Source organism: Panthera leo, chromosome Y, assembly GCF_018350215.1.
Source record: "Panthera leo isolate Ple1 chromosome Y, P.leo_Ple1_pat1.1, whole genome shotgun sequence".
Taxonomy (NCBI): domain Eukaryota; kingdom Metazoa; phylum Chordata; class Mammalia; order Carnivora; family Felidae; genus Panthera; species Panthera leo.
The window spans coordinates 7,163,586-7,185,713 of record NC_056697.1 but is presented as its reverse complement, the minus strand read 5'-3'; the positions used below and the strand labels follow the sequence as shown (position 1 = coordinate 7,185,713).

Below are 22,128 nucleotides of genomic sequence, written 5' to 3'. Positions count from 1 at the left end.
ATGTATTTATTAATGGCATTGTCGTCTAGTCCTTTTCTTTTTGTATTTTTAAGTGGTTATTGGTCTTGTAGGCACACTCACTGAATTTTTTAGTAGTTTTTAAAGTTCTTAAATGCATACTCTGTCAAATCTCCAAATAAAGATAATATTGTTTTTTTCTTGACCCATTTATAGTAATTGGCATGTGTTTCTATTCCATAATTTTAATTATGTAACTGTAGTATTTCATAGTGTTTCCTTTCCAGTTGGCTTCTTTCCTTGAGTAATGTGCATTTAACTTTTCTTCATGATTTCATGACTGGATAACTCATTTATATTTAGCAATGAGTAATATTTCATTGTGTGGATGTATTACAGTTACTTGTACATTCACCCTGTGAAGGACATCATAGTTGCCAATATTAATGAAGTTGCTATAATCACTTTGGCTTCTCATAAATGCCCTTTATCAGTTTTATTTTTTATTTTTACTTTTTTCAGTATATGAAATTTATTGTCAAATTGGTTTCCATACAACACCCAGTGCTCATCCCAAAAGATGCCCTCTTCAGTGCCCATCACCTCCCCTCCCCTCCCTCCCACCCCCCATCAACACTCAGTTCTCAGTTTTTAAGAGTCTCTTATGCTTTGGCTCTCTCCCACTCTAACCTCCTTTTTTTTTTTTTTCCTTCCCCTCCCCCATGAGTTTCTGTTAAGTTTTGTCAGGATCCACATAAGAGTGAAAACATATGGTACCTGTCTTTCTCTGTGTGGCTTATTTCACTTAGCATCACACTCTCCAGTTCCATCCACGTTGCTACAAAGGGCCATATTTCATTCTTTCTCATTGCCACGTAATACTCCATTGTGTATATAAACCACAATTTCTTTATCCATTCATGAGTTGATGGACATTTAGGCTCTTTCCATAATTTGGCTATTTTTGAGAGTGCTGCTACCCTTTATCAGTTTTAAAGTAGTTCCCTTATATTCCTAATTTTTTAAATGGTTTTTATCATGAAAAGGTACAGAATATTGTGAAACAGTTTTGAATTTTGTTTAAAAGTACTGAATTTTTAAATTCGTCTCCTGCTCGTAGAGCTCCTCATGTATTCCTTTTAAGTTTATTCCTTGACCCTTTATTCTACCTTTATATCTTTGAATATGGATTCTAGATACCTTCTATAAATAGAGTCATGCAGTATTTGTCCTTTTGTGTTTTACTTGTTTCAGTTATCATTACCCTCAAGATTCATCCATGTTGTAGCATGTATCAGAACTTCATTACTATTTATGACTGAATAATATATTTTGTTTTCATTCTTCTGTGGGTGGACATTTAGGTTATTTCTATCTAGTAGCAATTGTGAATAGTAAAGCTGCTATAAAGATTTGTGTACAAATATATGAGACCCTGTTTTCAATGTTCAGATGTATATACCTATAAGAATTGCTGGGTCTTATGGTAAATTTATGTTTAATCTTTTTGAGGAGCCACGGTGACTGCACCATTGTCTACACACAAAACATACAACACACAGGGTTCACATTTCTCCACATCTTGCCAACGCTGGTTATTTTCTATATTTTTGCCCTTCATAATGGTTGTGAAATTGCATTTTATTATGATACTGATGTGCATTTCCCTGTTAACTAGTGGTTTTGATGGTTTTTTTTTTTTTTTCCATGTGCTTATTGGACATGTGCATACCTTGTTGGTGAAATATTTATTCAGGTCCTCTGATCATTTGTCAGTGGGTTGTTTGATATTGTTATTGACTTGTTAGGAGTTTTTTTTATGTCTACTGAATATTAACTATGAGATATCATTTGCAAATATTTTTTCCCATTCTTTGTGTTTTCAGTTTCTTCTGTGGATTTTAATTATCTTCAATAGTGTCTTTTCATGTACAAAAGTTTTGGTCTTTTAAAAAAATTTTTAATGTTTTATTATTTATTTTTGAGAGAGAGAGAGGAGAGAGAGAGACAGCAGGCATGAGCAGGGTGGGTTCGAAGGAGAGGGAGACACAGAATCCAAAGCAGGCTCCAGGCTCCGATCTGTGAGCACAGAGCCTGATACAGGGCTCAAACTGGGGAGCCATGAGATCATGACCTGAGCTGAAGTCAGATGCTTAATTGAGTCATCCAGGAGCCCCTTAATTTTGTAAATAAAGTCCGGTTTCTCTGCATATATTCTCAGTCCCTTCTGGTGTTTTTGTTTTTTATTTTTTGAACCTTTATTTATTTTTGAGACAGAGGGAGATAGAGCATGAATGGGGGAGGGTCAGAGAGAGTGAGACACAGAATCTGAAACAGGCTCCAGGCTCTGAGCTGTCAGCACAGAGCCCAACGCAGGGCTCGAACTCACAGACTGCAAGATCATGACCTGAGCTGAAGTCGGCTGCTCAACTGGCTAAGCCACCCAGGCGCCCCAGAGAATTCTGGTGGGTTTTTTAATTAGAAATTCCATATTGGCCTACTGATTCCTTGCAATTTTTGTAAAAATCCCAATAGAATTTTTTTTACAGGTATAGAAAGAATGATTCTTTTTTTAAATTAATTTTTAAGTGTTTATTTATTTTTGGGTAGGAAAGCACAACCAAGGGAGGGGCAGAGAGAGAGGGAGAGAGAAAATCTTAAGCAGGCTCCACAGTCAGTGCAGAGCCTGATGAGGGGCTTAGACTCACAACCATGAGATCATGACATGAGCCGACGTTGGACACTTAATCGACTGAGCCACGCAGGTGCCTCAGAAGAATGACTTTCTAATTCTAGTGGAACTTCTAAAGATCACAAAAAGCCCATTCTTCAGAAAGAAGAGTAGAGCTGAAGTATCACAGTTCCTGATCAGATAACAAGCTAAATTACTGAAAACAATGTGTATCAGTGTAAAGACAAACATAGTTAGACTGTTGGAATGGGATAGAGAGCTTAGAGATAAATCTATGTGGATATGGTCAATGGGTGTTTAATGAGTGCCCAGAATACACAACAAAGAGAGGAGTCTTCAACAGTTGGTGTTAGGAAAACTGAATATCCGTATGTAGAAGAATGGAATTGAACCCATATCCTTTACACAGAAGTCAACAAAAGGGGGATTAAAGACTTAAATGGAAGAGTTAAATTTGTAGAACATTTAAAGAATAAAGGAATAGCGATACTGGTCTTGCCAGTGATTTCATGCATATGACACCAAAAGCACAGGAAACCACCCCCCCCACCCCCCACCCCCCCAGGATCAACGGTTAGGACCACATCGAGTTAAAAGCTTCTAAACAGCAAAAGAAACAACCCACACAGTGAAAAGACAGCCTACATAATGGAAGAAAATATTTGCAAACCATTCATTAATCTAATCTAATAAGGGATTAATCTTGCAAATATATAAAGAACTCCTTTAACTCAATAGCAAAAAATCTATAACTCAATTTCAAAATGGCTTAAGGGTTTGAAGAGAAATTGCTCTGAGGAAGACATGTAAATGGCCAGCGGGTTTATAAAACAATGCTTAATGTCACAAATCCTGAGGGAAATTTAAATCAGAACCACAGTAAGGTATCACTTAAACCTCTCTAGACAGCTGTTATCAGGAAACAAAAGATAGAAAGTGTCGCCAAGGATGTAGAGAAATTGGAACCCTGGTACTCTTCATCAGAAGTCAAAAATGTTGCAGATGCTGTGAAAAACAGGATGAAGATTCCTTTAACAGTTAGGAGTAGAGCTCTACAATAGGGTATACTAAGATAGGGAAACAACTATTGACCTCTTTATAGATAGTGCATTGACACCAATGTGGTGTTTTATACAAGTCTTTTACATTGTTGGTAAATTTATTCTAAATATATTTTTTCTATTTAGTGCTGTTTTAAGTTAAATTTTCTAGAGTTCATCTTTGCTGTGTTTTACTAGTGCATAAAATACAATTTGATTATTAATTTTCTATCTAACTTTGCTGAATTTGTGTGTATGCTTGAGGAAGTATGTATCTTTGTATGTATGGACATCTTTGTGGTGTGTATTTTTAAATTTGGTGTGCTTATATATCTGTATGTGCATATATGACAGAAATAAAAACTGAGGGTTTTTTTTCTCTCCTGAGGTTTTGGTTACCTTTAGTTAGAGAAAAAACTCAAATTTACTAGTTACAGTGTATACATTTATTTGAATTATTCATGTTGTGCTGCTCATTTAAATACAAATAACCTTGAAATGACATTTTCCTCCTGTTGTTATACATAAAAAATGACTTAAGTAATTGCTTTTTCAAGTACATTAAAAAGATAATGCTTGGAAGTTTTGTCTTCTTAAAAAGTTATTCTGTTGTTTGGAGGCATTAATAATTTAGTCTGACTAGTATTTTTTGAGGGACAACTGTGGACCGTGGACTCATTTAGGAATTTGGGTGTACCTTGAATATCATGAACTTTGTTTAGATCAAAACTGTGGGAAATAATTATGTTTTTTAAAACATATCTTAATAAGAAATTTTAAGAGTATTTCCTATAAGAAACAATATTGTAAGATTAAAATGTTAACTTTTTCTCTTAGACTTTGTAAAAGATAGTAGCACTTAATGTTTTTGCCTCCTAAGTTGTCTGTATCTTTGAAATTCTTTCCATCTAATAATACATTTGCTAGTAGAATACTCTTAAAGCTTTGTGAATGTTGTTTTGTTATATACAAGGTTGAATTTATTCTATTTGTACCTTTTGAAATATAGCAGATTTTTTAAAACATATTTTGTTGACACTCTGTAATGTTCAAGATTACTTTTATTAGCTGTTAGTTATTTTACAACATAGCTGTCCAGGGTTAAAGAAATACTCCATTAATAAATTAGAGCTTTTTTACATTCAGTTATTTTTTCATTATAGAAACTTTATATTATCTAAATCTTCATGCACTAATTCTTTACAGCATGCATTTTAGTGTTCATATTCTTTCATTACTTGAATAGTTAATTAAATCGTGTCATCAATTCCTTATTAAAATCCTTATTTTTGTTTATTAAAGATTTATCATTTTATTCTTCTCAACATCTTGTTTTCTACTTTAGAGGAAATACCATTCTGCAAAGGAAGCCTATGAACAATTGTTGCAGACAGAAAACCTACCAGCACAAGTAAAAGCAATTGTTTTACAACAGTTAGGTATATAAAAATTTATTTATACATTTATTTATAAATCTATTGTAATAGATTTATTATTTATAAATTTGTTTATAAATCTATTATAGATTGCAGTAATTCCAAATTTTGGGTTGGTTGGTGGCAGCAATTGGCACCCTTTGGCCTAGCAGTCCCTTTATATTTAGAATTATATATAAAGATTAATGATGATGTTCATTATTATGTGATTTTATTTAAAATAAATACATACTTTATTTTGTAAATGTTTCTGCATAACTGTATTCCTTTTTTTCTTATGTCCAGAATTGATATATTGAAACCCAGAATCTAACATGATCCATCTCAGTCCAACTAAATAGAATACTTCAGTGCAGCTAGTCCTTTTAAGTTCTCTTGTACTTGATTTTTTGAAAAAAATTGGGAGTACTTCCATGTGCTTATTATTATTAGCACATTATAAAGTTAATTATATTGACATCTTGCACACAGCTAGTGAGTGGTTTTTGAGCCTGCTTTCACAAGCTCTTTCATAGTATGAATTAATGGAAATATCTCACATAAAAATTACAGATTCTATATTTTCCCCAGCATTTCTTATAATCTTATGTTTTTAATAAAATCTAGTGTTCAAAGGTAATATAAGTTAATGTTATTTTATAGAGGATAGAAAGGTATATTCCCTAATGGTTTGTATTGTTAGTTATCTGTCATGTCTGTATTTGATATTTGGGGTGGAGTTTGTATTTGTTTTTACTGTTTGTTTGGTTTGGAGCAAGTGATTCCAAATTATAATCAGTTTATTGACAATATGTATACCTTCATACTGTCATTATTTTATTTGTGTCAGAAGCACTTAAACATAGTTTTACCTAGGTGATATTTTTGCAAAGTTCATTTTATACACTTGAATTGACTAAAACTGAAATGCTTATTTCTGTCAACTTAAATGTTTAACATATCTTATTATGTTCCAGTTTTTCCATTGTCTCTGTAACTGTAGTTCTACACCTGTTTATTCATCAAGCAGTCTATAACTGTTCTTAATGCTCTTTGAACCCCGTTTTCATTTTGTTTTCAATGTCTACAGCCTTGGAGGGTTTTAGTTTGTTGTTTTTGTTTTTGGTCAAACATTGTTATATTTAGGATGTTAATGACAATAACGAGTGTTGGTAAGGTTGTTAAAATTTATTTAACAGTTTTATCTTTGATAAGCTTTTATTTATTCCTTAAAAATAAAAATTGGCTTACTGGATTGTTTTACCCTTCAAAGGAAAAGTAAATTAATGATCTTCATATATTTTTATTATAAATTGGATTTTGATTTTGAATTAAATTTAGAAAAGTCCATATTCCTAATCTAATAAGTTTCAGTGCAGTGCCCAAAATCATTTAAATATCTCTCAGTTCCTAAGGAGGCTTGGTAGCTTTGATTGCTTTTTTGTTTTGTTTGGTTTGGTTTTGGTTTTGGTTTTTTTAAGTACACTTTCCTGTAGCTACGTCCCTTATAGTTTGAAATTTGGGAGAAGTCTCATCCAGGATGAATGGATATACAAAAAAGATATTTTATTTGTGTTCATGATACACTAAAAACTGGAAGAATAGTTGAATCATGGGTAAATGCTTATAATCTTTTAATTATAGGATGGATGCATCATAATGTGGATCTGCTGGGAGACAAAGCCACCAAGGAAAGCTATGCTATTCAGTATCTCCAAAAGTCTTTGGAGGCAGATCCTAATTCTGGCCAGTCTTGGTATTTTCTTGGGAGGTGAGACCGGACACTTGGGTTGTGATGCCTAGAGTTAATTTATAATCTTAAATGTTAAACTATGCAATATGTGCTCAGTGACTTTTTATTATAAATACATTGTAGTAGAGTCTTGAGAGGTAAAATCTAAATTTAGTGCTTTTAGTAAGAAATTTTTATTTCACTTATCACAGTTTTTATTTTTTACCTTATCTTCATGGTACTTGCATTATTGCTAGTTTTTGAAGTTTTGAAAGATTTTCAAGAGACATCAGGTATTAATCACTAGTATTATTTTTTAATTCAGTATTTAAATTGTGTTCCTTTTGTTGTTTCACTACTTTTTAATGTATTTAATAGGGTTTAATTTTATTCTCACTGATGACCTATAAAAAAGTTATCAGAATAGTTTGAGGTCTCAATTTATTTCACATGAATGAAAGTATTACATTAGGTCTGTCAGGTTCCTTTTCTCAAATTTATAAACTTAATTTAATTGTCGTATTTTGCTTTAATTATAAATTTGACCTGATTCTTTTTTCACAAGGAGTACTTTATTTTGGGGAACTTTGTCATGAAGTCTAATTCAAATTTCATTTTTATGTTAACTTTAGTTTTTATATAATGTATTATTTTTAAATATATAATCAAAAAATTTTTTGACTTATTTATTTGTTTGTTGATTTTGAGAGCATGAGCAGGATTGGGGCAGGGAGAGGGGGAAGAGAGTGAATCCCAAGCAGACTCTGCACTGTCAGTGCAGAGCCCATTGCTGGGCTCAAACTCACAAACTGAGATCATGACCTGAGCTGAAATCAAGAATTAGACACTTAACCTACTGAGCTACGCAGGCATCCCTCAAAACATAAAATTTTTACAACTTTTGTGAAGTATATTTATGTCTGAGTGAGATTATTATTAGGTTAGTTTTTTTCTTTAATATTTGATTATCTGTATAGATCATGTATAACAATTAATGGATAAGTTCCTTTTTTAAAATACTTTTTTTCTAATATCCCTAAGGGTTATAAAAGAGTCTAGTTTGAATTGTTTGCAAGATAGAATTTTATGTCCAAGCTTAGTCCCTCTTGTCCACTAGGAGTTCTCCGAAAGAATCTGTATCTTTTCTGTCTGTGTTTTCTAGTGTTGTGCGTTGAAAAAACTGGGTATGTAATAAATGGAATAAGTAAACTAACATACATATGGATTTGGAGCTAACAATTATTACTTTGCACAGTGAATATCTTAATAGTGTCTGTAAAAGAGGCTTATTACTATAAACATTGACTTCTAAAATTGTTTTCTGTATTATATTCTTACTACTTTTTTGATACAAAATAAAATTGCAGCATAACATGCACTATGTATATCTTTTTATTTTGTATTTTTAGTTTTATTTAACATTTATTTAGAAAGGGAGACAGAGCTTGAGTGGGGGAGGGGCAGAGAAAGAAGGAGACAGAATCTGAAGCCGTCTGCCTCCAGGCTCTGAGCTTTTAGCACAGAGCTGGATGCAGGGCTTGAACTGACAAACCTCAAGATCATGACCCGAACCACAGTTGGATGCTTAACCAACTGAGCTACGAGACACCGCTTTGTATACCTGTTTTTAAAAAAGTTACTGTTTCTTTTTTTTTTTTTTTAATGTTTATTTGGAGACTGAGAGAATATGTGCATAATTGAGTGGGGGACAGGCAGAGATAGAGGGAGAGAGAGAATGCCAAGCAGGCTCCAGGCTTTTAATGCAGAGCCCACTGTGGGCCTTGATGCCATGAAATGTAAAATCATGATCAGAGCCGAAATCAAGAGTTGGACACTTAATCATCTGAGCCATTGTGAGCCCTTATGTTGATCTTTTTAACATAAAGAATTATTTTTTAATCACAGTTAATATGTTAAGAGGATATAATGAAATATGTCAAAATACCGTTTAAATAATGACATACTTTTCCATCTCTTTGAGAGCAGTATTCCACATAGGGCTTTATCCATAGTTACCTTTGAAATATTTGGCAGGGGCTTTATTTTTTTTAGTTTTTATTAAAAGTTATTTTAACATTTATTTATTTATGAGAGAGAAAAAGAGCGTGAGCAGGGGAGGGACAGAGAGCGAGTGGGAGACATAGCACACTCCAGGCTCTGAGCTGTCAGCATAGAACCCGATGCGGGGCTTGACATCATGACCTGAGCCAAAGTTGGATGCTTAACTGCCTGAGCCACCCAGGCACCACAGCATGTGCTTTGTTTTTACCTTTTTTGGATAAGATTATGTGAATGTACAGAATACTTTTTCGAATTCTCAGAAGATATTAACCTTTTTTGGGGTTCAGGATTATCATTTTAGACTGTAATTATTTTTAGTCTGTTGAATTTTTTCTGTAAATTTGCTTCTTTTGCTCTCAGCTACTATTTTCCAATGTATTATTTTTAGTTGACTTTATTGCTACAGAAAGTTAAGTTTTTCAAAATTTATATTTTAAAATTTATGAAAGCTCTGAGTGAGGATCTCATTGTTAGTTAAAATTCATGGGGAGTTGATGACACTAGTATTTTGGGAGATTTTTATTTGTTACCTCTGTATTCGAGGCTGTGTTGCTTGTTGTTTGGAATGTGTATATAAAGTGAGATGGAAATAAGTTAATTCAATTTTATTCACCCTGGTTAATGATTTTGTTAGTAATCTCCCATAGTAACAGAACTGTTAACTTAAGAGTTCAGATGATTAGGCAGCCAACTTCATTTATCCTCTCAATTTACACATGGAGAAAATAAGTCTAGAGTTGCTGGACTCATTTTTGAGAGACTCATTTTCCTTAGGGCTGATTAGCATCACAGAAACAGTGCATTTACTTGGTACTACTTGTTAATGTCAGCCTACCTTAAAGGAACCTAAACAAATTGTATTAGGGGAAAAGTTCTTGGTGATGGCATCCAGACATTGGTTCTTTGGCACATTGTCTTTGTTTTTTGACTTTTAAAAATCCAATATGAAGAATGCAGGTTTCAGAAAATACTTCTGATTTCTCCTGGCATTTAGGCATCTGATAATCTGAAATTCAGTTTTGTTAAAAAAAAAAAAAAAAAAAACCAAAAAACTTTTCTACTACTATTAACATTACCTGTTTGCAATTACTGCTCTTTTTAATTTTCTGTCCAACACTGGTTTATGCATTCCCTGAAATTGCTTTTCTGCCTCTTTTACTGGTGTTTCTTCTGTTTCTCGCACCACATTTTAGTCATTCTTCAAGTTTATTTCTTCCAGCTGCTTATGTGCACCCAGTGTTCTTAAACTTCTCTTTCATATGGATGAAATCCAAATGAAGATTTCTGACTATAAGAGTTCTGAACTTGTTTCGTATCCACTTGTGTTTACTGAACATTACAAAGATATTCACTAAACCTCTAAATCACCATCTTTTAAAAAAGGTCATTTATCCTTTCTCAAACTAGTACTTTATTCTTTTTTGCATGAATTTACCCTTTGTATTAAACTGAATACATTTTAGAAACAGTTATATCTCCTTTAGTACCTGGTGAAATCACTGAGTCTTTGATATATCAATCATTTCATGTTACTCTTTTATACAGTTTTCATTATTTTAAGTATAATTCTGGCTCAGGTGTGTGTCCTAGACTCATGGTTTTCTGTTTCAAATTTATTTTCATTGCAGTCTTTAATTTTTTGGTTTAAACATTATTAGAAAATTAATATTTCTATGAAGTGATTTTGGCATGACACTTGCCTTTTTTAAAAGGACAAATTCAGGTTGATCACAGTTGTGTTTTAATTTTCCATCTGAACACGGAGTAATTTTTTTTCTTATATGAAATGTCATCTGTCATCTTTTCTACTGTAATCTGTGGTTCCCAGCCATTAAGATTACGTGGATTAACACAGTTTCGATCAGGAATGGTAGTTCTCAATTTAGAGTGTACAATTAAAGATATTAGAACATTTTTTTTTTTTTTTGCTATTTTGTATTATCCAGTGGCAAGTAAAATTAAACAAATTGTTTCATGGAAACACACACTGAAAACACATACTCCAGCCTCTGAAGAAAACAAATTTTAAAATAAAAGTACTTGTTGATGATTGCTTTTTTTCTTTCTCTCTCTCTCTTTTTTGTTGTGATTTCTGTAATGCGTTGAGTTTTCCTTTCCCAGCAGCTAACACAAAGTCCATATACTGCCTTTGCTCTTAATATCTCAAAATTACAGATTTTTAAAACAGAGGATTTAAATGTAAATTATTAAAAATACCTATTAAATTAGTTGTTTAAGATCTTTTTTTGATGTTTTTCATATTCCATTTGATAATAACTATATTTCAGTTGAACTTTTCATGAATTAAGGAATGGTGTTTCTGTTGTACATTTATAAAGGAAAGTTTAGATGCACCCCTGAAATTATGAACATGTAGGGTTTTTTTTTGTTTTTTAGAGTTATTCTTGTCCTGAAGGAAACATGAATACAAACTATGGATACATATAGAAATACCTCTGTGCTCAACTACAGATTATGGCATTGAGCAAATTTGGGTTGTATGATTTCAATGCTGTTCATTAATGTAATGTGTTACCACTTATAAGAATATAAGAAAGCTCATTTAATAGCAATTTACTACATATTTGTATTACAAATTACTATATAGCAATTTACTATATAGTAATACAAATTACTATATATTTGTATCTGTAAATTCAAATGCACACGTACATATACATGTTAGCTCTTTGGGTTTATTTCCTTTCTGTGGATGTCATTTTGGCAAATGAGTACAGTTAAGTATTAATGGAATAGTTTACATATATGTATATATGTGCTTCTCTCTGTATACCCGTACCCAAATACATACAATTTTTTCCTCCCTTTCAGGTGTTACTCAAGTATTGGGAAAGTTCAGGATGCCTTTATATCTTACAGGCAATCTATTGATAAATCAGAAGCCAGTGCAGACACATGGTGTTCAATAGGGTAAGACTTCTGTATATAAAATTAGTAGTATTTTAATAGATACATGACTTCTTTGAAACACATGTAATATACTGAGTATTGGTATTATATTCTGTTTCAGACAACTTTTTCTTTCTCTTTTTAGCGTGCTCTATCAGCAGCAAAATCAACCTATGGATGCTCTACAGGCCTATATTTGTGCCGTACAATTGGATCATGGGCATGCAGCAGCCTGGATGGACCTAGGTACTCTCTATGAATCCTGCAACCAACCTCAGGATGCCATTAAATGCTACTTAAATGCAACTAGAAGCAAAAGTTGTAATAATACCTCTACACTTGCGGGAAGAATTAAATTTTTACAGGTAAAAATTTGAAGGAGCTTTCTTTAAAACGCCTTTCCATATGATAATTGGCATGAGGAGGGTGGCTAGAAAGTATGTCTGTTTTTTGTTTTCATGTCAGTAACTTTTTCCCATAATTGTTAACATTTTGTGATATTTTACTTTTCATTTGAAGTAAGAGATACAGTATTTGCAGTGATTTTTTGCATATTTAGTTAGTACACATTAATTTGCATGATTTTTCTGTTATCTACATTTTTAAGTTACAGCATTTTAGTGAAAAGAACACAACCATTGTTTTCCACTCTTGTTTGAAATTTCATGAGATCTGTGAAATTTTTGAAAAACAAATTAGCTTTGTTCTGACTCAACACACGTGTATTCTAGTTGCCCTCTTTATATTTAGCATATATACTTAAATCCCCAAATTTAGAATCTATTAAAAAATAAATATCTGTAACATTGAGGAGGATTTAGTGGACTTGCTCTAACTCAAGTAGGCCTGTGTTAAATTTGCTTTTTACATAATTTTTCCTAGGCTCAGTTGTGTAACCTTCCACAAGGTAGTCTACAGAATAAAACTAAATTACTTCCTAGTATTGAGGAGGCGTGGAGCCTACCAATACCCGCAGAGCTTACCTCCAGGCAGGGTGCCATGAACACAGCACAGCAGGTGAGAAGTTGGGTTATCTTCTGTAGGTGCCCAGCTTTAAGGGTTCTTTCCAATCTGCAGTGATCAAACTTATATTACTCAGTGCAGGATTGACTTTTTTTTTTTTTTTTTTTTACATAGCCTTCTAATTTAATTGTGAGGGATTTTAGATCAAGATAAAACTTACTTTGGGGTGCCAGTCTGGCTCAGTCAGAAGAGCATGTGACTCTTGGGATCATGAGGTGAAGGCCCAAATTGGGTGTAGAGATTACCTCCGATATGGGAAAGAACTTGGGTTACCAATTTAAAATTGGTTAAATTAAAAATATGTTCTCATTAATTTCAAAGGGTTTTTTTAAGGGACTATTATACAGTGCTGTATTAAAAAAAAAAAAAAGTTCTTCAAAAGAAGGTACACATTCCTCCATTAATGATTCATTCAGTTTTGATTTTCATTAATTGCAGTCCATGATGTCCACATAGCTTTAAAAAGTATGCAGCTTGTAAATTTTTTATATTTTGAAGGAATGAATTAAGACTATATGGAACCATACTCTTGTCTTACTTCTGTGATCTTAGGCTTACAAAGGTCATCATCCAAATACTGAACCTGTATTAGGCCTCAGTCAAATACCACTTTCACAGCAGTCCTTGCCAGTACATATGATTACTTCCAGCCAAGTAGATGGCTCATCCAGCCCTGCCAAGAAGAAAAGAACATCTAGTCCAACAAAGGTATATATACATATAGAGAAATGGAAAATCCCAATCAAAAAGGAAGATCTGTGTCTTCTGAAATTTTGCCCTTCATGTATTTTCAACTATCTACATCAGGGAATGAAAAGTTTTTCACTTGTTTTAGTATTATCCAAGCAGTAATTCCTAACCCAGATTTGTAACCATCATTTAAATATAGAAGTTAGGGATAACTTCAATAGTTTTATTCTGTTCATTGGTTTTATGACACTTAATGTTACCACCTTCTGCTTACACTGAAGTAAGTTGAATGTTGTGTACCATGAACAGGCTGTTAGCTGTTTGACATATTTAGATAAGGGACCTCTTATGTTCTGGAATTGAAGAATAAATGTATATTTCAAATTTGTAAACTTCCAAATCGATTGTGCTTTTTAAGTTATTTTTTAAATAATTGAAATAGATAAGTCCTATGTGTTTGTAAATGCTCCAGTTCTTAGTCCTTTGTGTATTAGTTTTCATAACTGCTAGTGTTTGAATGTAACCAAATATTCTTTAATTTTACAAAATAAATTTTCCTCAGAATAGTTCTGAGAACTGGAATAGAACTGTTTCACATACTCCAGTACCACAGCAAGTTCATTCATTGTATTTGACACCACAGAAATTACAGGTATGAAAATTTTTTTATTCCAATCAGTTACCATACCATATAGTAATAGTTTCAGGTATACAATATGGTAATTTAGCAGTTCCATACAATAGTCTGTGTTCATCACAACTATACTTCTTAATCTCTGTCATCTATTTAACACATCCCTCCCTGCCTGCCCACTGGTAACCGCTTTTTCTGTATAATTAAGAGTCTGTTTCTTAATTTGTCTCTGTGTCTTTTTCCCCTTTGCTCATTTGTTTTGTTTCGTAAATTCCACTTGTGAGTGAAATCATATGGTATTTGCCTTTCTCTGACTGAGTTTATTTCACTTGGCATTATAATCTGTAGCTCCATCCATGTCTTGGCAAATAGCAAGAGTTCATTCTTTTTGATGACTGAGTAATATTCCATTGTATATATGATCGAATGCAGTTGCTAACACATTGGGTAGTTATATTGTTAGGTTTTTGAGGAACCTCCGTACTGTTCAGAGTGGCTGCACCAGTTTGCATTCCAGTAGTGCAGAAAGGTTTCTTTTTGTCCACATCCTCCCCCGAACTTGTTTCCTTGTGTTGTTGGCTTTAGTCAGTCTCTCAAGGTGTGAGGTGTAGTTTTGATTTGCATTTTCCTGATGATGAATGATGATCATCTTTTTATGTGTCTGTTGGCCATCTGGATGTCTTCTTTGAAGAAATGTCTGTTCATGGCTTCAGCCCATTTTTAATTGGATTAATAGTTTTGGGGGGTGTGGAGTTACATAAATTCTTTATATATTTTGGACCTAGTATTTTATTGCATATGTCATTTGCAAATACCTTCTCCCATTTTGTAGGTTGCCATTTAGTTTTGTGCAGAAGCTTTTTATTCTGAGGTTGCAATGGTTGATTTCTGCTTTCATTTCTGGCCTTACAAGATACGTATATTAAGAAGTTCCTACAGTTGATGTCAAAGGGTTATTGTGTGCCGTCTTGTAAGATTGTTATGGTTTCCAATGTTACACTTAAGTCTTTCATCCATTTTCAGTTTATTTTTGCATATGGTCTAAGAAAGTGGTCCAGACAGAAATCTTTTGCATGTTGCTCTCCCAGTTTCCCCAACACTATCTGTTGAAGAGACTGTCCTTTGTCTAGATTAATTGACCCTGTAGTTGTGGGTTAAAATTTTCTTTTGACAGATTTTCTCCCCTATTTTAAAGCAAGAGGTAGTAGTAAGTTTTCTTAGGCATTCATTCTTAAAATTGAATGACAGTAAACCAAATGAATTAGTACATAAGTATAATGAGCTCACATTTTCTGGAGTAACGGATTATACTTCATTTTAACATTTTTCTTTAAGAAGTAATACGTTCATGTGTTTGAAATACAAGAGTTATTGAAAGATACAGGGTATACAGGTTAAAGGCTTATTCTGGTTCCTTACTGTAGCCAGTTAATTTTCTTTTTCTGCAAATAACCGATGTTAGTTGCTTCCTTTGCATTTTTTGATGCAAAGGATATAGAGATATGTTGTACATGTAGAAGAATATATATTTGTCTCATAGATTCCTTACTTTTTTTTAAACAAATGTAGGTAGGCGCTCCTGGGTGGTGGCTCAGTCAGTTAAATATCCAACTTTGGCTCAGGTCATGATCTCGTGGTTCATAGGTTCCAGCTGTATCAGGCTCTGTGCTGACAGCTCAGAGCCTGGAGCCTGCTTCAGATTTGTGTCTCCATCTCTCTCTGCTCCTCCCCTACTCGTGCTCGCTGTCTCTCTCTCTCTCTCTCTCTTTCTCTTTCTCTCAATCTCTCTCTCTCTCTCTCTCAAAAATAAATAAAACATTAAAAAAATTTTTTTTAATGTAGATACAGTGCCGTGTATAAATATTCAGAATCTTGGTGTTTGTTTCTTTTACATATGGATCTTCAAAACCTTTTCATGCTTATGTGTCACTTTCTTATTTTTGTTTTTTTATGGGTATAAAATCATGTTTTAAAACTGCATGGAGGCCACCCATTCTTTAACCATATTCCCATTGTTGGACTTTTCAGGTCATGTCCATTTGTTACAGTGTTGCTTATAAGCACTTTTGACTTTTGTTATACCACATTTTTGTTATTTTAACTAGTTTTCTCCATGAAGATTCTAATTTTCTCTCCTTTTACTGTATTTATTTTAAAACATAAAAATAACCTTCTGGTGAATTTTTGTTTTTAACCGTCTTTTCTTAGATTTCTGGAAAGATTGCATTTTAGAATTGATTACTTGAGCTTAGAAATCACCATATTTGACTAAACAAAGGTTCTGAGTTTGCAGTCTTTTCATTGACAGGTTGTCTGATTGGCTCTTATTTCTTAAGTTTAACTGTGTATTCTTTTTATTTTTTTAGCACTTGGAACAGCTGCGGGCAAATAGAGATAATTTAAATGCAGCACAGAAACTGATGCTGGAACAGTTGGAAAATCAGTTTGTCTTAATACAAGTATGTGTATTATTTTTATCCTAATATTTATCTTCGTGTTAAATATTTGTCTTGACTACAATGTCATTTGAGAGTATATTAATTCTGATTTCTATTTTCTACATGAATCCAATAGCATTTATGTATGTGATCCTTAAATACCACCAGTGGGTGCCTTTTGATTTCTTAATAGCTATGATTTAATGTAGAACAAAACCATTCATATTATACTTTTTTTTTTTTTTTTTTCCATATTCTTTCAGTTGTGTTCTCTGGGCTTATTTTCATTATTTTAGAATTAAAGTAGCCATATTGAGGTGGAGATGTTTTAAGGATTCCTTGATTTCAGGGATTTGGCATAAATGGAATAGAGTAGAAATTTGAAATTTCGTGATATTCATGATATAAAACAAGGCCTATAAATGACTGACTAATCATAACTTTAAAGTGCTTTCTTTTCCTTTATAACACTAAGAATTTTCTTTAAGTATATAATGAAAAGATTTTTGCTTTACCCATGTTTCAAATTTAAAATATATGTTTGTTAACATAGAGATAGTAAATATTATAATAATATTAGGGATGTATTGATTACACATTTTCAAAGTCACACAAGCAAGTTTTCTTTTTTGTTTTTGAAGATGGGACAGACAGGACAAACTACTGGAATTCCTAATGGGCCAATAGCTAACTCATCACTGCCTACAAACTTTATCTGTAGCCAGCAACCACATTCTACTCTGCCTAGACAATCTAGTGTCTCTCAGCCTGAAGTTCGCTCTGCTTGTTTTGAAAAGCCTTTGTCCAATGGACCATTTGCTGGAGGCTGTGCTCCTTTTGGCACATCAAAATCACTAGGGAGTACAGACAATATTTTGGTAGGCAATAATTATGTAACAGGAAGTGGAAGTAATGGAAATGTGCCTTACCTGCAGCAAAACACACTCATACTACCTCATACCTGCACAAACCTGACCAGCAGCACAGAAGAGCCATGGAGAAAACAGCTGTCTGACTCCACTCAGGTAAAAGATTAGCTGCTTTGTTTGCTCTTAAATAATTTTTCTTTGACTTAAGTATATTTTGAGAAGAGAGATAAAATTTAATGAGTTTTTGTCTATAAAAATTAATTTTAATCATAAGTATATGAGAATTTTAAGTATTTTTGAAATGTATCAATTGAAAGACTATATGGTAGGTAGGGGCGACTGGGTGACTCAGGCGATTAAGCATCTGGCTCTTGATTTTGGCTTAGGTCATGATCTCATGGTTTGTGAATTCAAGCCCTGCCTCCTGTTTGGGATTCTCTCTTTTCTTCTCTCTCTGCCCCCAACCTATTTGCACATGTGCACTTTATCTCTCAAAATCAGTAAACTGAAAAAAAAAGAAAGACTGTATTGTAGAGCACTTCTAGGTTTATGGAAAATGGAGCAGAAAGTATAAAAAATTTATGTCTTGTAATAGTGTGGTGTGATAATTACAAATAAGGTATTATTTTTATTTAATGTGTATTTATTTTTGAGAGAGAGAGAGAGAGGGCATGTGAGTGGGGGCGGGGCAGAGAGATGGAAACAGAATCTGAAGCAGGCTCCAGACTGAGCTGTCAGCACAGAGCCCGACATAGCGCTCAAACCCACATACCGTGAGATCATGACCTGATCCAAAGTCAGACATTTTCTCGACTAAGCCACCCAGGTTCCTCTGATAAGTTATATTATTAATACACTATTATTAACTTTAAGCACATAATTTACATTTTTTCTTGGTGTCATACTTTATACAGTACTGACAAAATGGTAATAATACATGTTCACCTTTATAGTATCATACAAAATAGATTTCACTGTCCTAAACATACCCTGTACTTCCATCTATTTATTCTTCCTTCACATCCCTGAAACTATGCCAGTAAACTATCTTTTTTAAGTTTGTTTATTTTGAGAGAGCACTAGCAGGAGAGGGGCAGAGAGAGAGTGGGAGACAGAAACGTCCAAGCTTGCTGTCTGGGTCTCAGTCTCATGACTGTGAAATCATTACCCAAGCTGATATCGAGTCGCTTGTCCCTCAATAACATGTATTTTTATAGTTTTTATATTGTTGCCTTTTCCATGGGTCACATAGCTGAAATCAGTGTAGTATGTTACCCTTTTAGAATGGTTTCTTTCATTTGCTAGTTTGCATTTTAGGTTCTTCCATGTCTTTTCCTTGACATGATAACCATTTTCTTTTTCATCACTGAATCATATTCCATAGTTTTAATTAACTACAGTTTAGTTTTCCTTTTGTTTACTGAAGGACTTCTTGGTTATTTGTAAATTTTTGCAATTATGAATAAAGCTACCTATAAACATATACGTGCAGTTCTGTGGACATAAACTTTTCAGCATCTTTGTGTGAAAAGAGCATGATTGCTGATAACAGTGTTTAGTTTTATGTAAAACTTAACAAATGAGCTTATAAAGCATCTTATAAAGCATACCATTTTGCATTCCCACCTGCAATGACTAAGACTTTTTTTCCAACTTTTCTTGTCATTTGATGGTAAAAGGGTTCTAAGTTTGGGGAGTATAAACAAAGTACCATACAGTGGATAGTTTTTAAATAACAGAAATTTCTTTCTCACAGTTCTGGAGGCTAGAAATTCATGATCAGGGTACTGGTAGGTTTGGTATCTGTTGAAGGCCCTCTTTTGGCTCATAATCACCTTTCTTCTACTGTCATCAAATGGCAGGAGAAATAAGGGAACTCTCTTGGGTCCTTCTTATAAAGGCACCAATTCCTTACTTGAAGGATGACCCGATCATTTCTAAAATGTCCCATATCCGGATACCATCATATTATGTATTAACTTTCAACATACAGATTTTAGGAGTACAATTGCTTTTATGGTCTTAGTAGTTTGGACGTCAGTAACTCGAATAGGGATATGGTGGTATCTCATTGTTTTAGTTTTATAATTCTCTAAGGCATTCTGGAGCATCATTTCATGCCATCTGTGTATTAGCTTTGTGAGGTATGTATTCAGATCTTTTGACCAGTTTTTAATTCGACTATTTTCTTATGTTGGGTTTTAAGCATTTTTCCCTTCTGTATACTGTTTAATGGTCCTTAATCACATGTGACTCTTAACAAATTTCTCCCAATTTCTGCTTCTCTTCCCATTCTCTGACAGTGTCTTTCCCAGAGCATAAGTTTTTAATTTTAATGAAAGTCCAGCATACCAATTCTTTCATGATCATGCCTTACAACTTATATTTGACAAATCTTCTCCATGACTGAGGTATCTAGATTTTCCCCTATGTTAATCATAGTTTCGTATTTTCACATTGTACATTTAGGTCAGTGACCCACTTTCAGTTTTGTTGTATGGAGGGTGTAAGATCTTTGTCAAGGTTCATTTTTTTTCTTAATGTGGATGTTTAGTTGTTCCAGCACCATTAATTGAAAAGAGGTACTCTGCTCCATTACAGTAATGCTTTTGCTCTTTTATCAAATAGCTGTTGATTGATTTATGTGAATCTGTTTCTCAGCCCTATAATATGTTTTCTTAATCCGTTTGTTTATTCCTTGATGCTTTGATTAATGTATCGTGATACTAAATCCGGAAATCAAGTAATGCAGTTCTTTCCTGCAATATTGTGTCGGCTCTTTTGGATGTTTTGTTTTTCAGTATAAACTTCTGAATCACTCTGTCAGCTTTCATAAAAATACTGCTGGGAATTTTATTTGGATGCTTTGAATCTGTAGATGAAGTTTGTAAGAATTGACATCTTAAAATATCAAAGTATGAGGGGCACATGGCTGGCTTAGTTGGCAGCACATCTAACACTTTTTTTTTTTTTTTTTTTAATTTTTTTTTTTTTAACGTTTATTTATTTTTGAGACAGAGAGAGACAGAGCATGAACGGGGGAGGATCAGAGAGAGAGGGAGACACAGAATCGGAAGCAGGCTCCAGGCTCTGAGCCATCAGCCCAGAGCCCGACGCGGGGCTCGAACTCACGGACCATGAGATCGTGACCTGAGCTGAAGTCGGAGGCTTAACCGACTGAGCCACCCAGGCGCCCCACATCTAACACTTTTTAAAAATTTATTTTTCTTTATCAATATTCAAGTTTTAACATACAGTGTAGTCTTGACTTCAGGAGAAGAACCCAGTGATTTATGACACCCAGTGTTCATCTGGAAAAGTGCTTCCTTGATGTCCATCACTTATTTAATCTAAACTCCTCCATACCCTGCCTCCCTCTACAACAACCCTCAGTTTGTTTTCTGTATGTAAGATTCTTATGGTTTGCCTCCCTCTCTGGTTTTATCGTATTTTTCCTTCCCTTTCCTATGTTCATCTATTGAATTTCTCAACTTCCATGTGTGAGTGAAAACGTATGATTTATGTCTTTCTCTAATTTATTTTGTTTAGCATAATACCCTCCAGTTCCATCCACGTTGTTGAAACCGGCAAGATTTTGGTCTTTTTCCTCGCCAGATAGTATTCCATTCTATATATGTACCACATCTTTTCTATCCAGTCATCAGTTGATGGACATTTGGGATCTTCCCATGATTTGGCTAATGTTGATGGCACCACTGTAAAACTTGGGGGTACATATGCTGCTTCAAATCAGCATTTTTGTATCCTTTGGATAAATTCCTAGTGGTGTAGTTGCTGGTTTATAGGGTAGTTCTATTTTCAATTTTTTTGAGGAACCTCCACACTGTTTTCCAGAGTGGTTGCACCAGTTTACATTCCCACCAACAGTGCAAAAGAGTTCCCCTTTAACTATATTCTCACTACCAACTGTTGTTGCCTGATTTGTTAATTCTAGCCATTCTGACAGGTTTAAGGTGGTATCTCATTGTGGTTTAGGTTAGTGTTTCCCTGATGATGAGAGATGTTGAGCATCTTTTCATTTGTCAGTTTGCCATGTGTATCTCTTCTTTGGAAAAATGTCTACTCGTGTCTTCTGCCCTTTTCTTCACTGGGTTATTTTTTTGTGTGTGTGTTGAATTTGGTTTATTCTTTTCAGATTTTGGATACTAACTCTTTATCTGATACGTCATTTGCAGATATATTCTCACATTCCATCATTGTGTTTTAGTTTAGTTGTTTCCTTTGGTGTGCAGAAGCTTTCTATCTTGATGAGGTCCAAGAGTTCATTTTTGCTTTTGTTTCCCTTGCCTCCAGAGACATGTGGAGTAAGAAGTTACTGTGGCTGAGGTCAGAGTGGTTTCTTCCTATTTTCTCCTGTAGGATTTTGATGGTTTCCTGCTCCCATTTACGTTTTTCAACCATTTTGAATTTATTTTTGTAAATGGTGTAAGAAAGTGGTCCACTTTCATTCTTCTGCATATTGATGTCCAGTTTTCCCAACACCATTTACTAAAGAGACTTTTTTGGGTCACTTGGATGGCTCAGTTGGTTAAGTGTCCGACTTTGGCTCAGGTCATGATTTCATGGTTCATGAGTTTGAGCCCTGTGTTAGAGTGCTCGTGTGTCAGCACAGAGCCCAGTATTGGGCTCAGACTCGTGAATGGTG

General features: G+C 33.8%; 1 protein-coding gene across 21 annotated transcripts in view; it reads left to right on the top strand.

The window, feature by feature from the left end:
* Positions 1-22,128, top strand: part of LOC122212672 (lysine-specific demethylase 6A-like) — a 194,449-nt gene that overhangs the window by 115,001 nt on the left and 57,320 nt on the right. For 16 of the 21 annotated variants that reach the window (XR_006199256.1, XM_042926620.1, XM_042926624.1 and 13 more), the window contains 9 exons: positions 5,036-5,129; positions 6,750-6,876; positions 11,731-11,829; positions 11,954-12,173; positions 12,691-12,825; positions 13,384-13,539; positions 14,084-14,173; positions 16,522-16,614; positions 17,235-17,618. Coding sequence is in view for 20 of the 21 variants with exons in the window: in XM_042926620.1 (XP_042782554.1) it covers positions 5,036-5,129; positions 6,750-6,876; positions 11,731-11,829; positions 11,954-12,173; positions 12,691-12,825; positions 13,384-13,539; positions 14,084-14,173; positions 16,522-16,614; positions 17,235-17,618 (1,398 nt within the window). In the remaining variant the exon portion in view is untranslated. Of the gene's footprint in view, positions 1-5,035; positions 5,130-6,749; positions 6,877-11,730; positions 11,830-11,953; positions 12,174-12,690; positions 12,826-13,383; positions 13,540-14,083; positions 14,174-16,521; positions 16,615-17,234; positions 17,619-22,128 lie in introns of those variants that run through there. The other 5 variants (XM_042926630.1, XM_042926628.1, XM_042926637.1 and 2 more) reach the window with 3 other exon arrangements.